General features: G+C 52.1%; 1 protein-coding gene across 1 annotated transcript in view; it reads left to right on the top strand.

Annotated features, from left to right (window-relative positions):
• The first annotated feature begins 519 nt into the window (after positions 1-519).
• The window catches only part of ERGIC1 (endoplasmic reticulum-golgi intermediate compartment 1), a 103,673-nt gene continuing 81,081 nt past the window's right edge, over positions 520-23,111 (top strand). Inside the window, exon 1 of the mRNA XM_047091119.1 lies at positions 520-631. Within this exon, the coding sequence (XP_046947075.1) occupies positions 612-631 (20 nt within the window). The 5' untranslated portion in view covers positions 520-611. The remainder of the gene's footprint in view (positions 632-23,111) is intronic.

Raw genomic sequence — 23,111 nt, 5'->3', positions numbered from 1 at the left:
AATGCCCCTCAAATGCCATCAGTCTCTTTGTGCATACGTGGAAAGGGTGGGGCCTCAGAGATGCCAAGTGTCTTTCCCAGAGAGGCACAGCAGGGAAATAGATGGTGGGTTCACTTTATAAATCTAGGATTGCCTTATCTCCTCCTGTCACAGAGCTAGACGCTGTGCGCGACCCAAATCTGGATCATTCATTCAATTTAATCCTTACAATTCAAGGAAACCGTTTTACAAATGCAACAGGGCTCTGAGAGGCTGAGGTTTGCCCGAGGCCACAGAGAGAAAGTGAAGGAAAACACAGTGGGGGCTTCGAAGGAAGAAATGCGTCTCTGTGGGTTCCCTGCCCCGGCCCCAAAAGGTCGGCCCCTCCCCCTACGCGCCCCGGGCCCCTTTAACCGGGCGGCGGAAGGGGCGGTGGGGGGCGGCGGGCAGCGCCCAATGGGCTGCGCGGAGCGTCACTTCCCGGCGGCGGGAGGCGAGCGGCGGGTGTCTGGGGCGGTGGGCGGCCCGCGGGGGCGGGGCGGCCGGAGGAGGCGTTGGCAGCGGGCTGGGACCCACGCGGCGCCGCGGCCCACCTGGCCTGCAGCGCTCCCACCCCCGGCAGCGGCGGCACGATGCCCTTTGACTTCAGGAGGTGAGTGTGGCGACCGCGGACACAGGGGGTGCCCGGGCACGACGCGGACCCCTCTTGCCGGCAGGCAGAAGCGGCCCCCAGCCCTGTGCATGCCTCGGCAGGCCCTCGGGGACCTGGGGCGGGACCCCTGCAGCACACAAAGCCGGCCGGAACCGCGGAGGGCACCCCCCGGTGCAGCGGCTGGCAAAGCCATCCACCTCCGGGCCGCCCATCCCTCCCCTCCGCCGAGCCCCCTCCTCAGCCTGGCCCCACACCACTCAAACGCGCATCTCCACCCCCATTCTGGGAAACAGATTAACTCCCCTACCCCCGATGGGAACAAACGAGCCCTCCCCCTCCTGCCGTCCGTCCGTGGAGTCTTTTCGTGGCCCCTACCCCTGCTGACAGGTGCGTCCGGGGCACCTCCAGTGAGTCCGCAGGGGTCTGCAGCCCCATACCGCCTGGCAGCAGCTGGAGGGTTTTAGGTTTCCATAGTCTGAGGCTGCCCCAGCCTGGGCAACACAGGAGGCCTCTGCCAGTCCGGGTCCTGTTCTCTGGGTATGGGGGCACCATGGGAAGGGGAGGAGGCCAGGAGTCACGGGCAGGGCTCCCCAGAGGGCCCAGCCTGGTCTGGCCTGGGCTTTCTGCAGTCACTACAATGGGTTCTTTGTAGGGTCCAGCTGCCTCATGGTCCACGTTGTGCTGGGTTAGGCCTTCTGGAAGCCTGCCTCGGAAGAGGTCTCCAACCAGGCTTTCCCTTGAGGTATGGAGCCCCAGGGAATGCCCTGGCCTGAGGCAGACACACTTTGGGGGGTTTGGCCAGGAAAATGGCAGGACTTTAGTGTAGGAGAAGAGCTGGATTAGAATCCTGGCTCTGCTCCCTCCACTGAGCAGCTCCGTATATTCTAGAGGTTAGGGGCGAAGGCTCTCGATTCAGACCTCCCCTTGGCTCTGTGGTGGGATAACTTGGGCAAGTGTCTGAACCCTCTCAGTATCTCTAAAATTTACCACCTGCAGACTGGGGCTAAAATAAGGTCCTCACCTGCGAGGACTGAATGCATGAGAAGCGCTTAAGTCAGAGGTGCTGTAGGGTTTAGAGCCCAGAAGGAGGATGTTAGTAGATGAGGATCTTCTCCATGAGGTCATTTCTTCATCCACAAATAGGGATTCTAATGCCTCGCAGGAGGGAACTCTCTCCCTCCTCACCTGCCCTTTCCCTCCCTACAGGTGTGAGTGAAATCAGGGTAAAGTGACAGCCTTCCCAGAAGGGAAAGCCTGGCGGTGACCCTTATGCATTGGCTGTTGTGGTACTCTAGCCTGTCCTGGGGACAGATGCCATCTAGAAAACATCTGCCAGCTTCCTGCCCCTTCTATGAAGCCTAGAGGTTCGCACTAGGGTCTCAGACAAATGCTTGCAGACCCAGGGCGGTTTCAAACAAAGAAAGTCCCTCTGATGGAATTCAGGATCAGTCCTTTGATAATAAAGATTCCTGACCTTCCCACACACACACACACACACACACACACACACACACACACCCTCCCCCGTCCCCATGTGATTTAGTAGGTTCTGGTGATTTTGACTTTGTTGGATAAATCACTGCTTTTGGTCACTTAATCCTGTCACTCTGTACCTAGCCCCTTATCTTAAAAGAAGGAAGTTGAGGCTCCAGGTTGAGGGTCTTGCCTTGGACCTCATGAGACTAGCCTGAAGGGTGGGCCAGGGTCCCAGGTCACTAACAGCTTCTGACCTGGTGCCCCTTGAGTTGGAGATTTGGAGTGCCCTGGTGCCACGGGGACCCCAGCTAAATGAGGTGTTGTAATAGGTTTTCTTGAGGGCTTGGGCTTACCACAGAATGTTGAGAATAGATTTCACCACTTTGCATTTGCACTTTGGAGGACAAGACATTTCTGCCTAGCAACCCGCACTTTTTAAGATCCATTAACTCCAGGGCTCAGTTTCTAAGGAAGGTTCCACCACCCCACATGCCTTCTTCCTCTTCAGTGTTCATCAGATGTTTACCGTGCTCAGCCCTCTGCCACGTGGCCCACAGTACAGAGCTGGGTGACATGTGGCCATGCCCTCTCAGCACTGGAGAGAAGAGAGGAGGGCATCGTGGGGCCCAGGAGTGGGGGCATGTATGAACCAGCATGCTTGGGGCATCTACCCCTGTATAGGCACTGCAAGGTCCAGACTTGATGTCTGTTCCCTTGTCACCTGTGAGAGGGAGTTTTCATCTTCATTTTAAATAAAAGGAAACAGAGGCTGCCAGGTAGAAGCTGTTTGCCCAGGGCCATATACTGGTGAGCTGGTGGAGTTGGGATTTGCACTCTGGGCTGTTAGCTCCAAAGCCTTAGCTCTGGGAGAAAAGGGAGTGCTTGGAGGGTCCCACAGCTCTGTTAGATCTCTTAAGAACTGTGAGGGAGTAGAAAAGGGCGCTGTGATTGGACCCCCTCTCCCAGTTCAAGGCCTGGAAGAAATCCAGGCTTCCTGCCTGTTGTGGTGCCTTAAAACCAACCAGAATCAGGAAGAGGCTGGGGGAATGGCAGTCTCCTGCCCTTTCTTATCAGTACTCTTGTTTTCTTATTGCATGTGGGACCTTGCACAACTTACCTCCTGTGTATTCTGTCTGTGAAATGGGCATGAGAACAATATCCGTTGTTGAGAGGATTAAATGAGTCAATGTGTGTAAAGCATTTAGACACAGAGTAAGCACCCAATAAATTTTGGCCGCTATTTTCATCATTTGTGTTATTTCGTGTAAGCACCTATATGTCCTAACACTGTATAATTCACTTAATTATTATGCTTATTCTCTTTCTCCCTGCCGTTAAAATATGAGCTCCTTAGGGCAAAGATTTTTATCTGTTTTATTCTCTGTTGTAACTCCAGTGCCTGGAACAGCACCTGGGCCAAACTCATCCTTGGAAATGCCTCTCAGAGTCTGTCAAGGAAGCCAAAGACATGGTGTGCTTTGATATGTCAACTCTTCCTTTACTAGGCAGATTTTGAGCTATTGGTGGAGAATTTTCTCCCCCTTCCTTCCTTGAATTGGCTCTAAATTGGTTTTGGGGGTTGGGAGAGGAGGGATCCTGGGACTGCAAAGATTACTTGTGTTTGCTTTGCTCCTGGTGAATTGTTTCATTAATCGCTGGCCCGTTGCTGTTGTGGAACTGGCCTTGTGGACCCAGATCCGTGGGCGTTGGCTCTGACCATACCCAGTTCCGGCTGGCAGGGGTCAGCTCAGCCTTGGGTGGGGGTGGAAGGCAGTTCCTGCAGCCCAGGCCCGGACAAGCCTGAGAACTGCTTTCTGAGAGGCAGAGGTGGCCACTTTCCCACAGTGGAGGCCCCCAAGTTGAAACCCCAAGACCTGGGTATGCTGCTGCCCTGTCACTGACCAGCTATGCCGTGGGCCGGTTTACCTTCTCAGAGCCTCCATTTCTTCATTTTAAAGACAAGTAACCTTCACTGCCTCACCTGGTAGTGTAGACGTAGGGGCAAACGAGGTATCCCTGCAAGGTAGGGCCACCTACATAATTTGTGGGACCCTGTGCAAAATGAAAATGGCATAACCTCTTGTTGGAAACGTATTGAGAATTTCAGGACAGCCACAGCAGAACATTAAAATAAGCGTGGACCCCTCGGAGCGTGGGATCCTATGTGACGGTGTAGGTCACACGCCCATGATGCCAGCCAGCCCTGCTGCGGTGCCTTGGTTTGGCCTCCATTGCCTCCTACCTTGGCATCCCTCCAGGAGACCCCAGACTTCCTCAGGAACCCTGAATGAGCTTCCCAAAGTTGACCTTTTTTTTTTTTTTTTTTTTTTTTACAGTGAGCTTTCCACAGTTAACCTGATTTTCTCATGTCCTGGTTTCAACCTTCCTTAGCTCCTCATGTGGCTTTGTCTGAGTGGGGCCCTGCAGACCCTGAGCCCTCCTCACTCCCCATACCAAGCTGAGCCCCAGCTGCCACAAGGGGCTCTGAGCACGTAGTTAACACTCAGCATATAGTAGTTATCATGAGTGTCTGTATCTTTATCCTGCCTCATTCCAGAAATTACTCGAGGAAACTGACAGAAACATACTTTACATCCATTTTTAAGGAATATAAATGGGCTGGGGTGCCTGGCTGGCTCAGTCGGTGAAGCCTCTGACTCTTGGTTTAGGCTCAGGTCATGATCTCACAGTTCGTGAGTTCCAGCCTGGCGTCGGGCTCTGTGCTGACAGTGTGGAGCCTTCTTGGAATTCTGTCTCCCACTCTCCCTGCCCCTGTCCCGCTCACAGGCATGCTCTCTCTCTCTTTCTCTGTCTCTCTCTCAAAAGTAAATAAAAAGGACACACACACACACACGGGCTTAAAAATGAGGTCAAAAGGGAAATGATTAGACCAGAGAAAAAACGATGTGAAGATCAAGCCAGTGTTAGGTGTTTATGTGTTTTGTGTTCCTAGTGCCTGACACTGTTGTAAGGATCTTATGTGCATCCACTCATTTAATCCCACAGCACCCCTACAAGGCAGACCCTGTTGTTGTCCCACTTTACAGCTAAGCCACTTGAGGTGCAGCAGAGTTCAGGAACAATGTGGGTCAGCAGGAGATGCTCGGGGTGGAATGCTGCCGTCTGGCTCCAGAGCCCCACTTGTATGCTGTAGGCTCCTCTCTCAAGCTTTTCCCCTTCCGTTCACCAAGTGCAGAGAGAATGGATATCTCCTTTAACTGGATTCATTGGGTTTCTCATCTCTAATTCTTTCCCTACAGTGCTTATTAAAAAGCTTAAAGTCACTAGCTTCCCCCCCCCACCCCCCTTTATTTTTTTACCAGCCTCATTTGGTCTGACACCTGATTTGGAAATTGTCTTTAAAGATGCCAGTTAAAGGGTCTTGCACTAACTTAGAGCATCTCACTCTGGAGGGTCCAGATTTTCCCACTTTGGCCACTGGGGCTTTAAAGCATAGAACGTCAGTTTACCTGCTCACCTGGACATAGGCTAATATGGAAAAATCTGTCCTCTCAAGGCAGTTTGGATTCCTGTGATACCTAATGTCTTGAGACGGGGCTTTAGCCAGCTGTGGCCTCGTTAAGTGCCACTTCCCATCCGGTAATCCTTTCACGTTTTGTCTTGGAGTTGCTGCTGGGCTGTTTTCATCAGGCATTAGAGGGGCAGGCAGGGTGTGAGGAGGGCATTTGGGGTGATGCTCACCTCTGCCTCAGTGATCCTCGACACTGGCTCTGGATCTGAGGGGGAGGGGCCCAGGCATTTGTATAGTTTAAAGACCCTCACATGACTCCAGCGCACAACCGAGACTAGGAAAATTGCTCAAAATCGGAGAACTAGTGGGGAGCAGGGCCAAGAGCTGTAGGGCAGCCAGAGGGTGGAGTAGGTACTTGGAGGGAAGGCTGGGGAGCGGATCTAGTCCCACCTGTCACTTCTTTTTTTAAAAAATTTTTTTTTCAACGTTTATTTATTTTGGGACAGAGAGAGACAGAGCATGAACGGGGGAGGGGCAGAGAGAGAGGGAGACACAGAATCGGAAACAGGCTCCAGGCTCTGAGCCATCAGCCCAGAGCCCGACGCGGGGCTCGAACTCACGGACCGCGAGATCGTGACCTGGCTGAAGTCGGACGCTTAACCGACTGCGCCACCCAGGCGCCCCCCACCTGTCACTTCTATGTGACCTTCAGCAAGTCACTTCCCTATGCTGGGACTGTTCCTCACCAGTAAAGTGGTCAATAAGTGGCCTTACTTTTCCACTGATGTCCTTGCTCTTGAGAGTGTGGTCCCCAGACCAGCAGCTTCAGCGTCACCCAGGAGCCTGTGGGAAACGCAGAATCTCAGTGCCCACCCCGAATGTGCATCTGTGGTTTAATAAGACCCCCCAGGTGGTTTGGATGTGTGGTAAGGTTGCCAAAGCCCTGCTCTGGATGCCTGACTTGACACAGCCCCTCTCAGTCAGTGCTCCGTGCTGTGCCCCCGCCTGTGGACTCACAACACGCATGTACCTTTCTAAAGATGCTAAGAAATCCTGAGTGAGGGGAAACCAAGTCACTTGGTTCAGCGCAGCTTTTGCCAAACTGATTGTCCAAGCCACCGTGTTGTTCATGGGGCACCCAGTACCCTTTCTCAAAGATAGTGTGGGAGACAGCCCTAACTGATCCTTTAAGGAAGTAGTAATTAGCCTAATTGTCTCTTGTCCACTTGAACATTCAGGTCTGTTAGCTTAATTACATTGGTTGTATATGCAGGAAAAGTATAGGACAGGAAAAAACCCTCTAACACTAGCATGTATTTGTTTTAAAAAGTCTTGGTCATTGGGAGAGGCAGGAGAAACTCAAGGTTCCCCGTACTGTCGAGAGCTAGGGGATACATAGGTGCTTTGCAAATCTACTCTCCCTGAGGGGGAAGCGTTATTATGCCTGATTTCCTTCCGGGGAAATCGACCTCAGAGATGATGGATCCCACAGCCGGTGGGTCAAGGGGCCCTGGGGACCAGCGTACCCCTGATAGTGTAGTCCTCCCCTTGAGCTCCTCCCTCCTACAGCCTACTGGGCAGCACAGCTGGACAGGAAGCAAGATCCATTGGAAATGGATCAAATGTTCTGTCTCGGGCGCCTGGGTGGCGCAGTCGGTTAAGCGTCTGACTTCAGCCAGGTCACGATCTTGCGGTCCGGGAGTTCGAGCCCCGCGTCAGGCTCTGGGCTGATGGCTCAGAGCCTGGAGCCTGTTTCCGATTCTGTGTCTCCCTCTCTCTCTGCCCCTCCCCCGTTCACGCTCTGTCTCTCTCTGTCCCAAAAATAAATAAACGTTCAAAAAAAAGAAAATTAAAAAAAAAAATGTTCTGTCTCTCCAAAAGGTGGAAACCCTATTGGAGACGAGAGGCCTGGCCGTCATGAGACCAAAGTACAGTCACAATCCCTGAAACATTGGGTCCTGATGTTGTGGCAGCCCCTCCATGGCATTAGCTTTTCTCTCTTGCATTCGAGGCTAGGGGCTAGAATCTCTTTGGAGGAGGAAAGGAGGCAATGCTAATTTCACTAGCTGTGCCTGACGGTTCCTCAGCTTGTGATGGGTGAGGACTCTGCTGGGCCCGTCACTGGACTTAAGTCACCCTGGCCCCACAAGATACAATTATTAGTATTATTAGCAATTTATTTTCTTTTTTTAATTAACATACCAAAAAATTGGCTTTTCTTTTTGTGTACTCTTCTATGAAATTCAAGACCTTACATCATGTAGCCACCCCTGCCCTCATGTGGATACAGAACCGTTCTGTCACCCTAGGAAGCGCGCATGCTATCACTGTATGGGCATGCAACTAATTCAGTTTTTTGAAAATTATGTGGTAAGAATGCTTAAGATGAGATATACCCTCTCAACAAATTTTTAAGTGTGCAGTAATGTTAACCATAGGCACAGTGTTGTTCAGCAGACCTCTGGAACTTACTCATCTTATGTGACTGGGACTTTCTACTCCTTGAAGAACACCTCCCCGTTTCCCCCTTTCCCCAGCCCCGGCACCCACCATTCTACTGCCTATTTCTATAAGTTTAATGGTGTCACATACCTCATGTGAGTGGATTCGTGTCTATCTGTCCTTCTGTAACTAGCTTGTTTCACTTAGTGTAACACCCTCAAGGTTCATCCATATTGTTGCATGTGGCAGGATTTTAAGGCTGAATAATATTCCACTGTACATCTATACCACATTTTCTTTACCCGTCCATCTGTCCATGGACAGTTGAAGTTGTTGCCACATCTTGGCTACCGTAAATAACGCTACAGTGAGCACGGGGGTGCAGATATCTCTTCAAGATCCTGATTTCAGTTCTTTAGAATAAATACCAAGCCTAGTCGCAGGATTACTGGATCCTATGGTATTTCTATTTTTAATTTTTTGAGGAGTCTCCATACTGTTTCCCCAGTGGCTGCCCCAGTTTGCATTCCAACCAATAATGCATTAGGGCTGCCTTTTCTCCATATCCTTGCCAACACCTACCGTGTGACAATGGCCATCTTAACAGGTGTGAGGTGATATTTCGTTGTGGTTTTGATTTGCATTTCCCTGATGCTCAGTGATGTTGAGCAGCTGTTCATATACCCTGTTCCCCATTTGAATATCTTCTTGAAAGAAACGTTGATTTAAGTTTTTTGCCCAGCTTTTAGGTCAGGTTATTTTTCTCATTTGTCTGTTTCGTTTTGCTGTGGAGTTGAAAGAGTTTCTTCTGTATTTTGGATATTAACCCCTTTTTTAGATCTATGGCCCACAAATGGTCTCCTGGTGACAAAGTTGCCTTTTTGCTCTGTTAATTAGTGCCTGTATTCAGTTTTAATTTCACTTATTTATTTTTAAAGCGATTGAACTGCACACTTTGTTTTTTTTCAAGTTTATTTTGAGAGAAAGAGCGCATATGTGTGGTGGGGGACAGAGAGAGGGAGAAAGAGGGAGGGGTGCGGAGAGAGAATCCCAAGCAGGCTCCATACTGTCAACACAGAGCCCAATGTGGGACTCTATCTCATGAGTCTCAAGATCATGACCTGAGCCAAAATCAAGAGTTGGACATTCAGCTGACTGAGCCACCAAGGCATCCTTTTTTTTTTTTTTTTTTTTTTTTTTAATTGAGGGAGAGAGTATGCACACAATCAGGGGAGAGGAGCAGAGGGAAAGAGAGAGAGAATCTCAAGCAGGTTCCATGCTTGGCACAGAGCCCAACGTGGGGCTCTATTCTGTGATCCTGGGATCCTAACTTGAGCCAAAACCAAATGGAGCCACCCAGACACCCCATCTTTATTCAGTTTTAAAACAGGAAGCCACAGCTCAGAGCTGGGACATGACTGGCCCAGGGCACACAGCTGAGGAAGTACAGTATTGGACTTGAACTTGGGTCTGATTCCAGAGCCAGGGTACTTCACCACATGCCGCCCTTCCTGCCTAGCTGATACTTTGCCATTGTTAATTTGTATGGTTCTCCCCTCGGTCTTCTGTCCTCTTTTCTGTCTCACTTCCATGCCAGCAGTTATTGGCATGTAGAATTTAGCCAAGATGTCCCTTAAGACCTTTGGGAGACCCTGGTGATACTTGGCCTGTTTTGAGGTTTTGCTGGGTCCAAGAATATCTTCATGGATAGCGTCTCCACATCTTCAGGAGAAAGTACTCCATGGTGCACCGCCCCTGGCCGCCCCTGCAGAGTGTTTTCCTGCACTGAGTCCCTCTGAGGACGGCCCATGGTGGGTCCATTTGGCAGATCTGTCTGGATTCGAATGCCTTTCCCGCGTTTACTAGCTGGGGAACCCTAGACGAGATACTTGGCGTCCACGAACCTCAGTTTTCCTCCTCTGCAAACTAGGGCACCCACACTTTCCTTGCAGGGTGGTCGTGAGGACGAGATGCACTCGTGTGGAACGTGAGACAAGTGTGTCTAGAAAATGGAGCATGTCTCCCTCCTCGTGATCTCACCTGCAGCCCTGTCCTCACGTTCCTCGCCAAGCCCTGGGAGACCCCAGCAGAGGGTCATCTGGTGGGGGCACACCATGAAACCTCAGGGCCAGTGACACGCTCCTGTGAGAACCCCTGGGGTGATTTGACCCAGAGCTTGCCCCTCTCTCAGTGGCACCCACACGGTGACCCCAGACACCAAGGCATTGACCTGTGGTGAGAGAAAAAGGGGTTGGTGGCATACCCGGAAGCCTCCGGGGCCCAGGCAGGTAGCTCGGTGGGTGATGTGGTGTGCACTATGGCCCAGGGGAGAGCAGCCCTCCCATCAGGAAGGGGCAGCTCCAGTGTAGCTCTGGGGTTCTTTGCTCCTCACATTGCCCAGTGTCTCAGGAAAGGATGAAAATCTTAGAAGTTGTGGGAAAATGGCTCGTAAGCATTTCCAGTTTTATTTTTGTTGAACGTGATACTGGGCCAAATCCACACCTTCCTAGGGCCGACAGTGGCCTATGGCTGACAGCACGCAGCCCATGTGTGTCACACACAGCTAGTGACCACGCACTAGCTGGGTGGACAGGGCTTGGGGCAGAGCCCCCGGGACTCTCAGAGGTGGTCTATGGGACCTGGCCTTGGAGCCCAAGGCAGAGAAGTGAGGGACCCATGGGTTTGGGCAGAGGCAGCCTTGGACCACGGGGCTTCCCCCCAGTGGATGGTCCTGGGACGATGCTGCTGGCTCCGCCTGTGGCCTGGACTTTCCCCTCCGGCGGTCCCAGGGCAGGCCAGAGCTCAACTTGCTCCAGATCACCGGGTGTATCTTTCACGTGACCTCCCAGGGCTGTGCTGTGGTAACAGCTGTGCCTACAGTAGTCCCCGTTTTTCAAGTGCCGGGCTAAAGGCCTTTCTTGGATGCCCTCAGTTGATCCTCACATTGAGGAAGAATCACTTATTATTCCCGTTTGCCTGGTGAGGATGCTGGTCAAAAAGAAGGGACAGGACTTGGCCAAGGTCACATAATCTGCGGGTGACACAGCTCATCTTTGTGTTAGAGCTGGCTTTCTTAACAACCCTCCTGTGTCCTGAAGGCGAGTGGTATGACCTTGAATTTCTTGGGGCCTCTCCGTGGACACACCTGATGTTACCTGCCATCTAGTTAGTTGTGTTTACAGTTCGTTTCTTTGGAAGCCTTGGAGGGGCTCCGGGTCACTGGAGAGGAGGCTGGACCTGGGTGATCATTTCCTGTCACCATATGCATCTGTGGGCAGGAGATTACCACCAGTGAGCCGCTGCTGGGGAGCCAAGCAGAGGGGTGCAGCCCTTCCTGTGGGGAGCGAGTGGAGCTGGTCTCTGGAGCCCCTTTCAGAGGCAGGAGTGGACTGTAGAGGCGGAGTCACTTGTTCATTGAACATATTTATTGGGGCCCTGCTGTGCGCCAGGCTCTGTTCTAGAAGCTGGGGATGTAGCACTGGGCCAAACAGAGAAATCCTCCCCCCAGCCCCCAAACTCATGAGTCTTGTTTTAGTTCTGGCATTTGCTTTTCCCTTTCTCTTTTAAATTAAACACACTGTTTCATTTTGGAATAATTTAGACTTCCAGAAAATTTGTAAACATAGTATGGACCCCCATAAACATACCCTATCCAGCTCTCCCCATGGTTCACACCAAACATTACCACATCTGTTATGCCTAAAAAGTTGATATCCGTACATTATTATTAACTAAAATCCGAACTTTATCTCGATTTCACCTGTTTTCTACTAATGTCCTTTCATTGCGCTGGGATTCAATCCAAGATCCTACGTTGCATCCAGTGGTCACGTCTCCCCAATCTCCTATAGTTGAAGACAATTCCTCAGTCCTTGTCTTTCACAGCCTTGGCACCCTTGAGGAGCACTGTCCAGGTGTCCTCAAGAATGTCCTCCAGTCTGGATTTGTCTGCTGTGTTCTTATGATCAGACTGGGTTATGGGTGGAGTGCCTTTCTCAGTGCATCCTTTCCGGGGTACCACGTGGTGTCAGTGGGGGTGTTGGCTTTCAGCTGGGTCAGGCAGCATTGCCAGGCCACCCCTGTGTTGTTTCTCTTTTTGTTTTTTTCTTTAAAAAAAATGTTTTATTTATTTTTGAGAGAGAGACACAGAGAGACAGAACACGAATAGGGGAGAGAGGGAGACCCAAAATCCAAAGCAGGCTCCAGGCTCCGAGCTGACAGTACAGAGCCCGATGCCGGGCTCGAACTCATGAGCCGCAAGATCATGACCTGAGCTGAAGTCGGACGCTCAGCCGACTGAGCCCCCTAGGTTCCTCTTGATCAGCAGTCTTTTTCTCTACCTTCCTCACTGTGGAGTTGGCCCCCTGTAGGGAGGGGCACTGCAGTGGGAACCACCTGTCACGTTGGAGGAGGTCAGAGGTATCATCATGGCTTGGAGCAGTCTGACACTATGATCCACTCTTTCCCTTAGACCCCAGGAGCTTTGAAGGAAGAGCTAAGAACGAAGCCTGTAAGAGAAAGTTTGAAAGCACTAGGAGTATTTCATTCCGTGCAGGGAGGTGTTTTAATGACTTGTCTCACAGTCTTCTAGGCCCCCTAACAGTACACAGGGTGGTGGTTTGTCCTGAGCCAATTCCTGTGGATCCAGGAGGTGGCTCTTGGCTTGGATGAGACAGCATCTCCCCATTTGCCTCCACCAGCTGAAATCTCACCCACCCCCCACAGCCAGCCTTAAGCACTGCCTCCTCCAGGAAGCCCTTCCTGTTCTTCCTGGGTAGCGATGCCCTCCCTAACCATACCAGCCCCTCCTCTCACCCTCTGGTTCTCTGCTACGTGCCTCCCTTGCTCCTTCCTCTCTGGCTCAAAGGACTGCGGGCTGTGACAGTGTCACCCTTGTGCTCTCTCCTGCAGGACCCAGCCTAGGGACTGGCACATAGGACATGGCATTCCCCGGGTGATGTGCTTTGCAGAGGCACATGGCATTGTGGCAAAGGAGGGGCTTTGTCTATTTCCAACAGTCCTGGGTTCAATTTTCGGCTGCACTGCTTCCTACATGTTTGACTTTGGGCAAGATGCTTCACACCTCTGAGCCTCATTTGCCTCATTGCAAGGCAAGTTATCAGTCATAACTGCAAATAATCAGTAGTGTGCGGCTCCCAGGATTGTCATGAGGCCTAATTGAGCTTGTCTCTGTAAAACCCTTAAGACCCCTGGCATCTGTTAGGTGCTCAGTAATTATTTGCTACAGGAAAAAAGCACCAGGAAATCTAGACTGTCATAGAAGATTTCCAGGTTGTCAGGAGATTGGACTAGAGATGGCTTCTTTGTATCAGCCTAAGTCAGTTACACTCCATAAACAACCTGAAAATCACAGTGATTTAATGCAACAGAAGTTCATTTCTCACTCATGTAAAGTCCCAGCGTAGCTGGGGATGCTCCGCCCCTCACAGGTTCCCAGAGACCCAGGTTCCTTCCATCTTGTGGCTCTGTCTTCCCCAAGGGTGTGTTGGATCCTCTCCCAGGCCTGGCACTGGGGAGAGAAGGATGTGGAGGGCTAGGTGGAAGGTGTGGATGTGGCACCATCGCTTCCATCCTGAACTGGGGACCCGCACCCACATAGCTGTGGGAGTGGTCAGGAGGGTGGTGGTGGGTGAGGTGCTGGGAGGAAGAGAAAAGGGTGGGCTTAGATGTGCCTGTCACTGACAGAGGCCGTAACTCCAGCTACTGCTTCTCAGCCTTCCACCATTCTGGTCCCAGGTCCATAATTTGGGGGCATATTCCTAAGCAACATGTATTATTTACTTAACGTTTCTCAAAAGTATTCAGTTTTTTAACTTAATATTCTTATTTATAAGAGGTAGCTTTATAACATCTTTGAAAATGGCAGAACAGGGGCGCCTGGGTGGCTCAGTCGGTTGAGCGTCCGACTTCGGCTCAGGTCATGATCTCGCAGTCCGTGAGTTCGAGCCCCGCATCGGGCTCTGTGCTGATGGCTCAGAGCCTGGAGCCTGCTTCGGATTCTGTGTCTCCCTCTCTCTCTGACCCTCCCCCGCTCATGCTCCGTCTCTCTCTCTCTCTGTCAAAAATAAATAAAACATTTAAAAAAAAAAAAGAAAAGAAAATGGCAGAACAGTATCCCCTGCCATAAGTAGAGACAAATAATTGCCGGGTTGTCCCGTTCTCACTACCTTGTGTCTGCCAAAATTGTCGAGTCTGTTAGAAAAGGGATACTGGCCAGTGCCGGAAAGATGAGAGGCTGCCCATGGAATAGCACCGCCCGAGACCTCTTCAGTGTTTGCAGAATGTTCAGATGACAGCTCAGCAGGGATTAACCACACTGTGAAGTCTAATGCCACCTAACTGCCAGGTCTCCCCTCCCCTCCCCCCCCCCCCAATATTATCTGAAATCACCCTAGGTCACACCTGTGGCGGGGAATGCGGGCTTAGGGGACAACTAGCCCACAATATGTACAGATCCAAAACTTGGTGCAGGGAGAGGTGGATGAGAAGCACCCTTTCACCTCGTAGCACTTACCACTTTACAGTTTGCACCTTGATCTGGGGAAACTGAGGCCCAGGGCAGGACATGACCCTCTCCATCCCCCCCAACCCTCCCCCCCAACACACACCCCTGCCACCAAGGCCATACAGCAGATTTGAGTGCTCCTTCCGCTGTCCGTGGCTGCCGTCCTTGGTTAGGGAAGGATTCCTCTGAGAGGTGCAACTGCACCGGGCCAGGGCTCTGTGTATTCCTGCTGCTCTCCCAGCTCTCTGTCACCCGCCTGGTGCGCGTGGCTGTGTTCGCACAGGAGTGCCAGCCTCCCAGGCCTGCTTTGAGGAGCCAGGAAATCAGAAGGCGGCCTGGGCCTGTTTGGGAACGTCACCCACTCACTGGCCCAGTGGGTGAAATAAATTTGTCCGGTGACAGCATCAGTTGGTACTGGCACCTGGGGGACTGCTTAGCTGTGTGCCGTTGAAGGGAAGGCTCCCCGTGTGTCCTGGCATGCCTGTTTGACGTTGTCTTGCCCTCTTGACTGGGGCGGAGTCCTCAGAGTGATTTGTTCACAGGGTAGAGGTGTCAGCTTCCTCTCCTAATTCCCCACCCCTGATGTCCCACCCTCCTCAATTATAGCAACACCAAGCTCCGCCCATTGAGAACAGGCAGTGTGCCCAGGGCCTCCAGGCACGCGGCCAAAAGGTATTGTTATTCCCATAGTGGAGAGGAGGAGGTGGAGGCCCAGAGAAGTGGGGTTCATTCATCCATCCATCCATCTGTTCATTCATTCATTTATTTAAAGATTTATTGGGGAAGATTCCAGGGAAAACAAGACTGACTTTGTCTTTACCTTCGTAACACTTCCAGGCTAGTGGGGGGATATGGGCAGACGACAATGGCATAAAAAGTTCTTCTCCGTTGTGGGGAGTACTGAGAAGGCAGGACAAGTAGATGGGGCAGTAGAGACTTTGTGGAGGAGGAACTAACCGGATTAGCTTGGCCATCTGGCACTCTACCTCCACAGAGATCCTCCTCGACTGCCTCTTCAGTCTGATTTGGGTCGCCTCCCACCCCTTCCCTGGCTGAACCTTGTTATCATACCTGGAGACGTCCTTCAGATCACTTAACACAGTTGTAATGATCTGTGTGTGCACTTCGTCATTTAACATTCTGTGTGGATGGAGTCTAAGCTCTTGAGAGCAGGGACCAAACCTGTTTGCTCATCACTGGGTCCTGGTGGTGAGGTCAGGGTCTACACACAGCAGGCGCTGAGAAAATATTTATCAAATGAAAGAGAGGCAGGGAGGAGGGGGCCAGTGCAACTGGAGTCAGATCCTAAGTCTCGGGATGGGGCCCATGCTCTCACCACCTCACACCTTCCATGAAACAGCTCAGAACCCCAAACAAGGTGAGGCTCCTCGTCCCCCAGCACTTGGCAGAGGGGTCCAGCTCCACTGGGATTGGGTGCTTTGCTGCCTTATCTCTGCATTTGGAGAAGCTTCTAGTTTTCTCCTGAGGGTGTAAGTGTGTCTGAAAGGACTTACGTCTCTAGCAGTGAGAATGGAAAATGTTCCCTTCCGAATGTCCTGAGGAATGGGGACGACACACATTACTCAGGCCCTGTCCAAAGTGGGAGTGGGTGGCCGGCTGCCGGTCCTAACGGGAGGCCACCGGATATCCCCCGCCCTCACTGGCTCACTTGCTTGAAATGGCATGTTAGCCCCCTGAACCTGAGGTGGGGAAGTTGGGAGGGAGAGGACACCTGACCTTCCTTGCTCACCCCAGCTTGGGGCTTCAGCCTGATCGTTCGCATTTTGAACAAACAGGCTCAGAACGGTTGAGGGCTTGGCCCAAAGTCACACAGCTAGCAAAGTAACTGAACTCAAGGCTTTCTGACCTCCCCAAAATGATGCTTCTGTTAGATACCTGACCCCGGAGGCTCAGCTTGTCCATTTTCAATTTCAGTCTAGAATGGGCAGGTTTCCCTAGTCACCTCAGCTCTGTGTCCCTACCCATGGCCTTGTCTGGTCCAGGGGGAGCCTAAGAGTCTACATTTTTGAGGTGTCCTCAGTGATTCTTAGCATCAGGTAGGCTGGGAAAAGCCCGAGGAAGGCTTCACTGTTCTGATTCAGGGACTTAAGAGTTTAGAAAGACCTTAGACGACGAAGCGTGGTCTGGAGATGATTGTTTTCTCTGCAGATGAGGACACTGGGGTTCAGAGGGTTCAAACAGCTGGAAAGGGGCCTCAGGAACACAGCTTTCCTGAACTTGAATCCCATCTTTGTTAGCTTGCCGTAGGAGTGTTTGCATCTTGGTGAGTGCTAGTTAAGCCCTCAGACCCTTCCCAATGACACGACCATGAGTTTTGACCCCTCTGTCCCTGGTACAGAGACCTAGACCTAAGCTATTCTCTGCAGCCAGATGTTTTTGGAAGGAGGGAAGTGAGAAGCTGCAGGTGCTAGACAGCTAGGGGTGAGGTGATGGTAGACATAAACTGAGTAAGTAAACTTACTGAGTGTCTCCTGGGCATGGGGCACAGTGCTACATGCTGTAAATAGGTTATCCTATTCGCTTCTTAACAAACCCGTGCAGTGGGGGCTTTTACTTCCCCATTTTGCAGGCGCGTCAACTGAGGTCAAGTGATTTGCTCTAGCGGTGGTGTGTGTTAAGGTTCTAGGCTGATTAGAATCAGTAACTATGGGAGCTGGGAGGTCCTTGAGATGGATGGAGCCAGCCCCTTAGTTTTGGAGTTTGGGGGACCCAAGAGTCTGAGAGCTGAGGGGCCCTGCCCAAGGTCACCGAGCAAGCCAGGTGGCAGGGGGCTGGTTTCGCTCGTGGACCTGCCCGACTTTCCCCAACTCAGCTTTGGTTGTCCAAGCTATAAAACTGGGTTACACTCAAAGCCAGGTGGTTTGTCAGAGCTGAGTTAACCCTGAGTCAAAGGAGGTGCGAGAGGGCTCACCCACCCACCCACCTCTGCCCCGCCCTGGGTCAGACCCCTTGCAGCGGGGCCACACAGGCACGTCACCCCACTTGGACCTCTGCCTGTCCCGTACTCACTGGAGCATGACGCGTCAGCCACCCTGGACTCAGCTTGTTCTAGAACTGCCGTTGCATGCTGCACCTGGGACAGCTGGGCTTTGGATCCTGGCGTGTCCACCCACGCTGTGTGTGTCCTTGGGCAGCTCACCTCATCTCTCTGAGCCTGCTTTCTGGTTGACAATGGGGACATGAATCCTGACCGCCCCACCCCCCAACCCCCCGCCCCGGGGTTGCTGAGAAGAGTTAAGGAGAGAACCTCCCTCTAGCAGCTCCTGGCTCATAGTAAGTCCTAATTCAGTGTCATGGCCCCTGTCTTTCCTTCCCCCGTTTATGAAACTTCCTGACAGGCTTGCTTTGCTAACGCAGAGACTGAACTGGTAGCACTGGGGGTTGAATTCTGCCCCATCACAGATACTCTTTCATCCCCACGTTCTTTTAAAAAACTGAATTAAATGCCAGCATTTTTTTTTTAAGTTTACTTATTTTGTTTTTAGAGAGAGCATGCTGGTATGCGAACTGGGGAGCAGTCGAGACAGGGAGAGAATTCCAAGCAGGCTGTGTGCTGACAGCAAGAGCCTGACACGGGGCTTGATCCCACAAACCGTGAGATCATGACCTGAGCCGAAACCAAGAGTCGGACACTTAACCGACTGAGCCACCCAGGTGCCCCTTAAATGCCAGCATTTTCAAGTTAGGAGATTTCACATAAAAATCTGAATTATCATCGCCTCCAGAAAAGTGGGGGCTCCCTGGCCTCAGTGGCCAGGTGGCAGACGTAGCTGTCGCTAAGGAGTGGCCACATGCGTCCCCACTCCCTGTTGCCTTGTACCCAGCAGTCTCCCCTTAGTTTTTGAGACCTCCGTCCTAGTTCTTAATAGGCCAGCTTATGGGCACAGAGCAGTCTGGGAGGAAACAGGCCACACAGGCAGAAGGTGGGCTGGGCAGAGTGCTGGGACCATAAGTGGGTAGGGAGGTGCATGAGCTGGGATCAGAGCCCAGGGCCTGGACAGGGAGGTGAGTTGGGTTCGGGGCTTCGGGCATCCTGTGAACCTCTCTGAAATGTGAGGATATTCTTGCAAGAAGCCAACTAGATTTAACCTAATAGAGAAGAAATGGAGGTGAAGAGTCAGATTCCTGAGAAAGACTGCCTGGGTTCAAGTGTTCCACTTGTCAGCTCTGTGACTTTGGGCGAGTTACTAAACCTCTCTGTGCCTCACTTTCCTGATTTGCAAAACAAGAATGATGGGTCGTTCATATGTATGTCCTGACAGCTGGTAAACATTCTAAATGTCAGTGGCTAATAATCCCATCCCCAAAGAGGAAATTTGCCTAAAATTTTCTGGTTGGTCTGGAGATGGTCTGGAAAGGTTCCTGGGGAGATCGTCCTGTGCCTAGAAATCCCAAACAGAGACTAGTGTAATTGAGTCTACTCCTGCTCAAAATTGCCAAATAATCAGGTGTATTGTCATCATCGTTGGGGCTGGGGGCCGAGTTTTCTCATGCCTCTGCTTTTGAGCCCAGTGCTTAAAGATTCTATTAAGAACACTCCATGCCGAAAGAGGAGAGAGGAGGAGAGTGAGGCCCAGAGGTGGCTTTTCATTTTCCAAAATGCTAGTGCGTTCTGTCCAGGTACCCTGTGTCGGCAGACCTGGTTTCTGCTGGCCAGTATCATCCACCGCCGCCCAGGGTCCTCCTGTGGGCCTCAGGCCCACAACAGACACCAAGGACCCGGGCAGGGAGGTCCCCCTTGGAAGGAGCCAGTGGCCTTTTGGGATAGAGCAGAGACCGGGGTTAAGAGCTTGGTCTCTGAGTCTCCCCCCAGGCTGCCAGTGCCTTGCCGTACTGTGGTCGCTGCTGGGTCCCCTAGACCTAGGACAGTACTAGGCACAGTAACAAATGTGTCGCGTGGCAAGTGAGCAGAGTTCGAATTGCAGCTGCGTTTGAATGACAGCTCTGAAGGCCCGTGGGGTGGCCATCAGTGCCCCAGCTGGTGTCACAGTGTGGGGCTCCCGAGTGTGGGTGTGCGATGTGGACTTGGTGTCCACCCTGCTTAACTGGTTTGCCATGTGCGCGTGTCGCCTGGACGGATATTGCGCAGAAGCTGTCATATGTAGGAATGTCTATCAAGTGAGCTGGACCGAGCAAGGTCGTGACTTGTGAGTGGCTCCTGGGTCTGCTGCTTCCTCAGTGGAACCTCCTGCCAGGCTCCTCTCCACTGTTTTCATTTATTTTTTACTTTATTTTAATTCTTTTTAATGTTTATTCGTTTTTGAGAGAGCGTGAGCTGGGAAGGGACAGAGAGAGAGAGGGAGACAGAATCTGAAGCGGGCTCCAGGCCCCAAGCTTTCAGCACAGAGTCCGACACGGGGCTCGAACTCACAGACTGAAATCATGACCTGAGCCGAAGTTGGATTGGACGCTTAAATGACTGAGTCACCCGGGCACCCCCTCTCCACTGTTTTTAGAACACACACCCAGCATTTCCCTCATTGGTCCCCCATCGTAGCCCTGTAGGGAAGGAGTTGCCCATTTCACAGTTGGGAAAATTGAGGCCCAAGGAATCACAGTCTGCCCAGCTGGCTGGGGCAATTTGCTGGTTAAAATTCGGATTCCCATGGCCCCACCCGGAGATTGTGATGTGGGGCATCAGGGCCCTGGCCTCTGTATTTTAAGCAGCCTCTCTGGGGCTTTGTAATGATCAGTAGAGTGGAACCCCACGCAGGAACTCCACGTTTGTGCCCTGGCCCCAGTTGATTCAGTTTCCTCAGCTGTGAGGTAGGGAGAATATAATGGTGAAATTCTAGTAACGTGAAAATTCTAGAAGCAGTCGTGTAGCACTCTTAGGGTCCAGTGAAGACACATTTGTTGTTATTATTCCATATGTGATTTGTTACAAAAGCCATTTAAGAACCAAATAAAGGGGCGCCTGGGTGGCGCAGTCGGTTAAGCGTCCGACTTCAGCCAGGTCACGATCTCACGGTCCGTGAGTTCGAGCCCCGCGTCAGGCTCTGGGCTGATGGCTCGGAGCCTGGAGCCTGTTTCCGATTCTGTGTCTCCCTCTCTCTCTGCCCCTCCCCCATTCATGCTCTGTCTCTCTCTGTCCCAAAAATAAATAAAAACGTTAAAAAAAAAATTAAAAAAAAAAAGAACCAAATAAAAACTCTGTGTAATACCGGGGGTGTTACAGGTCACCCCACTTCCCCACCCCCTCCCGTGAGCGGTGTTTCTCGGAACACCAGGAAACACTGCTGGGCACGGATGGGGATGCTGGTTTCCGAGAGGGCAGTGGGGACAGGAGGGGAAGCACACCCCTCTGCCTCCCGTACCTGGTCTGGATCCAGGGAGCATGGCTCCCGACGTGCCCCCACACTTCTCCACTGCTGGCGGCTTGGCTGGGCTGAAAGTCCCACCCAGCACCTCTGCCGAGTTGGCCTCCATCCCCACTAGCACCTTCTTTGCTCCTTTGCTTATTCATTTTCATAACTTACCTGTTGAGCACCTGCTGTGCACCTCCTATCACGCTGGAGCTGGCATATCGAGCTAACCACCACAGACGTGGCACCTACTCTCCTGGAGCTTCCATTCCAGCAGGGCAGATGGACAGTTACATGAGCAAGAGTTTTCTGAGCAAGAACGTCCAGGGGACTCCGGGGATTCTGATGGCACTTTTCGCAGGGCTGGAGGGGGGCCTCCCCATCACCTCAGTGATGAGCAGAGTCAGGCAGATGCCGGCACGAGGGGTCCAGTCCTGCCCAGAGGCAGGGGCGGGAGTGAAGTGTCTGCACGCCGTGAACCAGCGAGTGCATCCGGGCCCTGATGAGTGCGTGTGCTTGCCCCTCAGCACAGTGAGGACAAATTTGAGCGGGGGAGCCAAGTTCGATTTGTGGTGTGGCGGCCTGCAAGGCTGTGCTGTACAGACGGGCCTGGGTGCAGCCCAGCAGGGGCCCCACGAGCAGCTGCCAGCTCTTGTGGCATTCGGTCTCTCGGCCAAGAGGCCTCTTTGATTCAGATTTTCCACACGGACTTGATGTTTGGAAAATGTTGACCTTCAACTAATCAAATGTCGCTTATTAAATTGTAAGTCACATCCTATTCAGTTTAAAAAAAAAAAAAAGGACAATAGACCTGTGACTTGGTTCATGGCCTGTTGGCAGGAGGCAACTTGATGTACTTGAGGCCAGAGACAAGACAGGTGCCTCATCAGTGACCTCCCCCACCATCGTGTCCCTGGGGGTAGGCAGTGTGTCATTTCTGTGAGAGGCTGGCCGAACGGAGGGTGAGGCTGGGTTACCAGCTAGGCTAGAGAGGCTCAGACGCGACTGGAATGCCAGCCCAGGCGGGTGGACTTGAGCCCTGCTCTCAAGAAGCAGAGTCCTGTTGGAAAGGTGGGTTCTGTTCACACAGGCTGGAGAGGAGTGGCGGCCGTGTAGGCGGTAATCTCCATGAGAGAAGACGACGGCAGAACATGCGCAAGCCAGGAGACAATTAGGGGGCTTCCTGGAGGAGGGACACTTGAGAGATGAGCAGGGGGAGATCAGTGGAGGGGAAGGGATGGCATTCTAGCTGAGGGGCTCTGCAGCCTGATGAGAGATTGGGAGGCAGGGGCAGTGGTGTCAGAAAGAGTGGTGGTGACCAAGGCAGGTGAAGTGGGCCTAGTTTGTGGACCTGGCTCGGGGGCTGCACGTTTCACATCACACAGTGGGGAGCCATGGCAGGTTCTTGAGCAGAGGCGGTGCTTAGGAGAAAGACAGGGGTCAAGTGAATGTAAGAACTCCCGAGGGCATGGACGAAGGGGAACTGAAAGCCGTTTGGCATGGGTTGGTATGTTTCCCAGGGAAGTCAGGCGAGTATGCTCCCTGATGGGATGACTACGTATTATTCACACTCTCATGGAGACAGAAGACAGAGCGTGGAGGCCAACTTGACACTGAATTCGTGCATGTAAAATGCCTAAAGCACACCGCAGACATATGTGTAGCCCTGGAATTGTAGCCGAGGGTTGGGGTCCCCGAAGATCCCACCGCAGGAAATTCACAGTTGGGGGATTGAGAAAATTGAAAAGCTTTTTGGGAAATAGAATTGGGGTCCCAAGGCCACTGGTGGACATTAGGAACATGTTGATGTATCTGAAGTTCATTGAGATACCATAGGGGAGGGAATACCTTCCCTTGATGTTTTAGGCACCTGAAACTGGGAATAAGAGGAGCTTCTTTCAGCGGCATGTCCTCATCTGTAAAATGGGCGTGATGATAGCACCAGTGCTGAGGATCACACGGCTGACGCACCTGAGATGCTCCGCACTGGACTTGGCGGGAGTAGGTTCTCGGTTGATGTGCCTGGAACAATCCAGTTCTTTCTCCCTTACCATGCTGCCTGGGTACAGGTGTAACCATTTCTGTTCCAGCAGTTTCGGGAAGATGCTAATCAATTTGTTTCATTCGCTTGCAGGGATGCCTTGAGTAAGAGACTTTGTCCCTTAAGTCTAGAACTCACTGCCCTGTGTGAACAGTCCTAGCCCTGGCCCCACCCCCTCCCAGCTGTGGGACCCCAGA

This window comes from Lynx rufus, unplaced genomic scaffold, assembly GCF_022079265.1.
Source record: "Lynx rufus isolate CCGP_SWC_20201006 ecotype Redwood Valley unplaced genomic scaffold, mLynRuf1.p SCAF_1, whole genome shotgun sequence".
NCBI lineage: Eukaryota > Metazoa > Chordata > Mammalia > Carnivora > Felidae > Lynx > Lynx rufus.
Note: the sequence above shows the minus strand (reverse complement) of the source record. Positions and strands in the feature narration are given on the sequence as shown.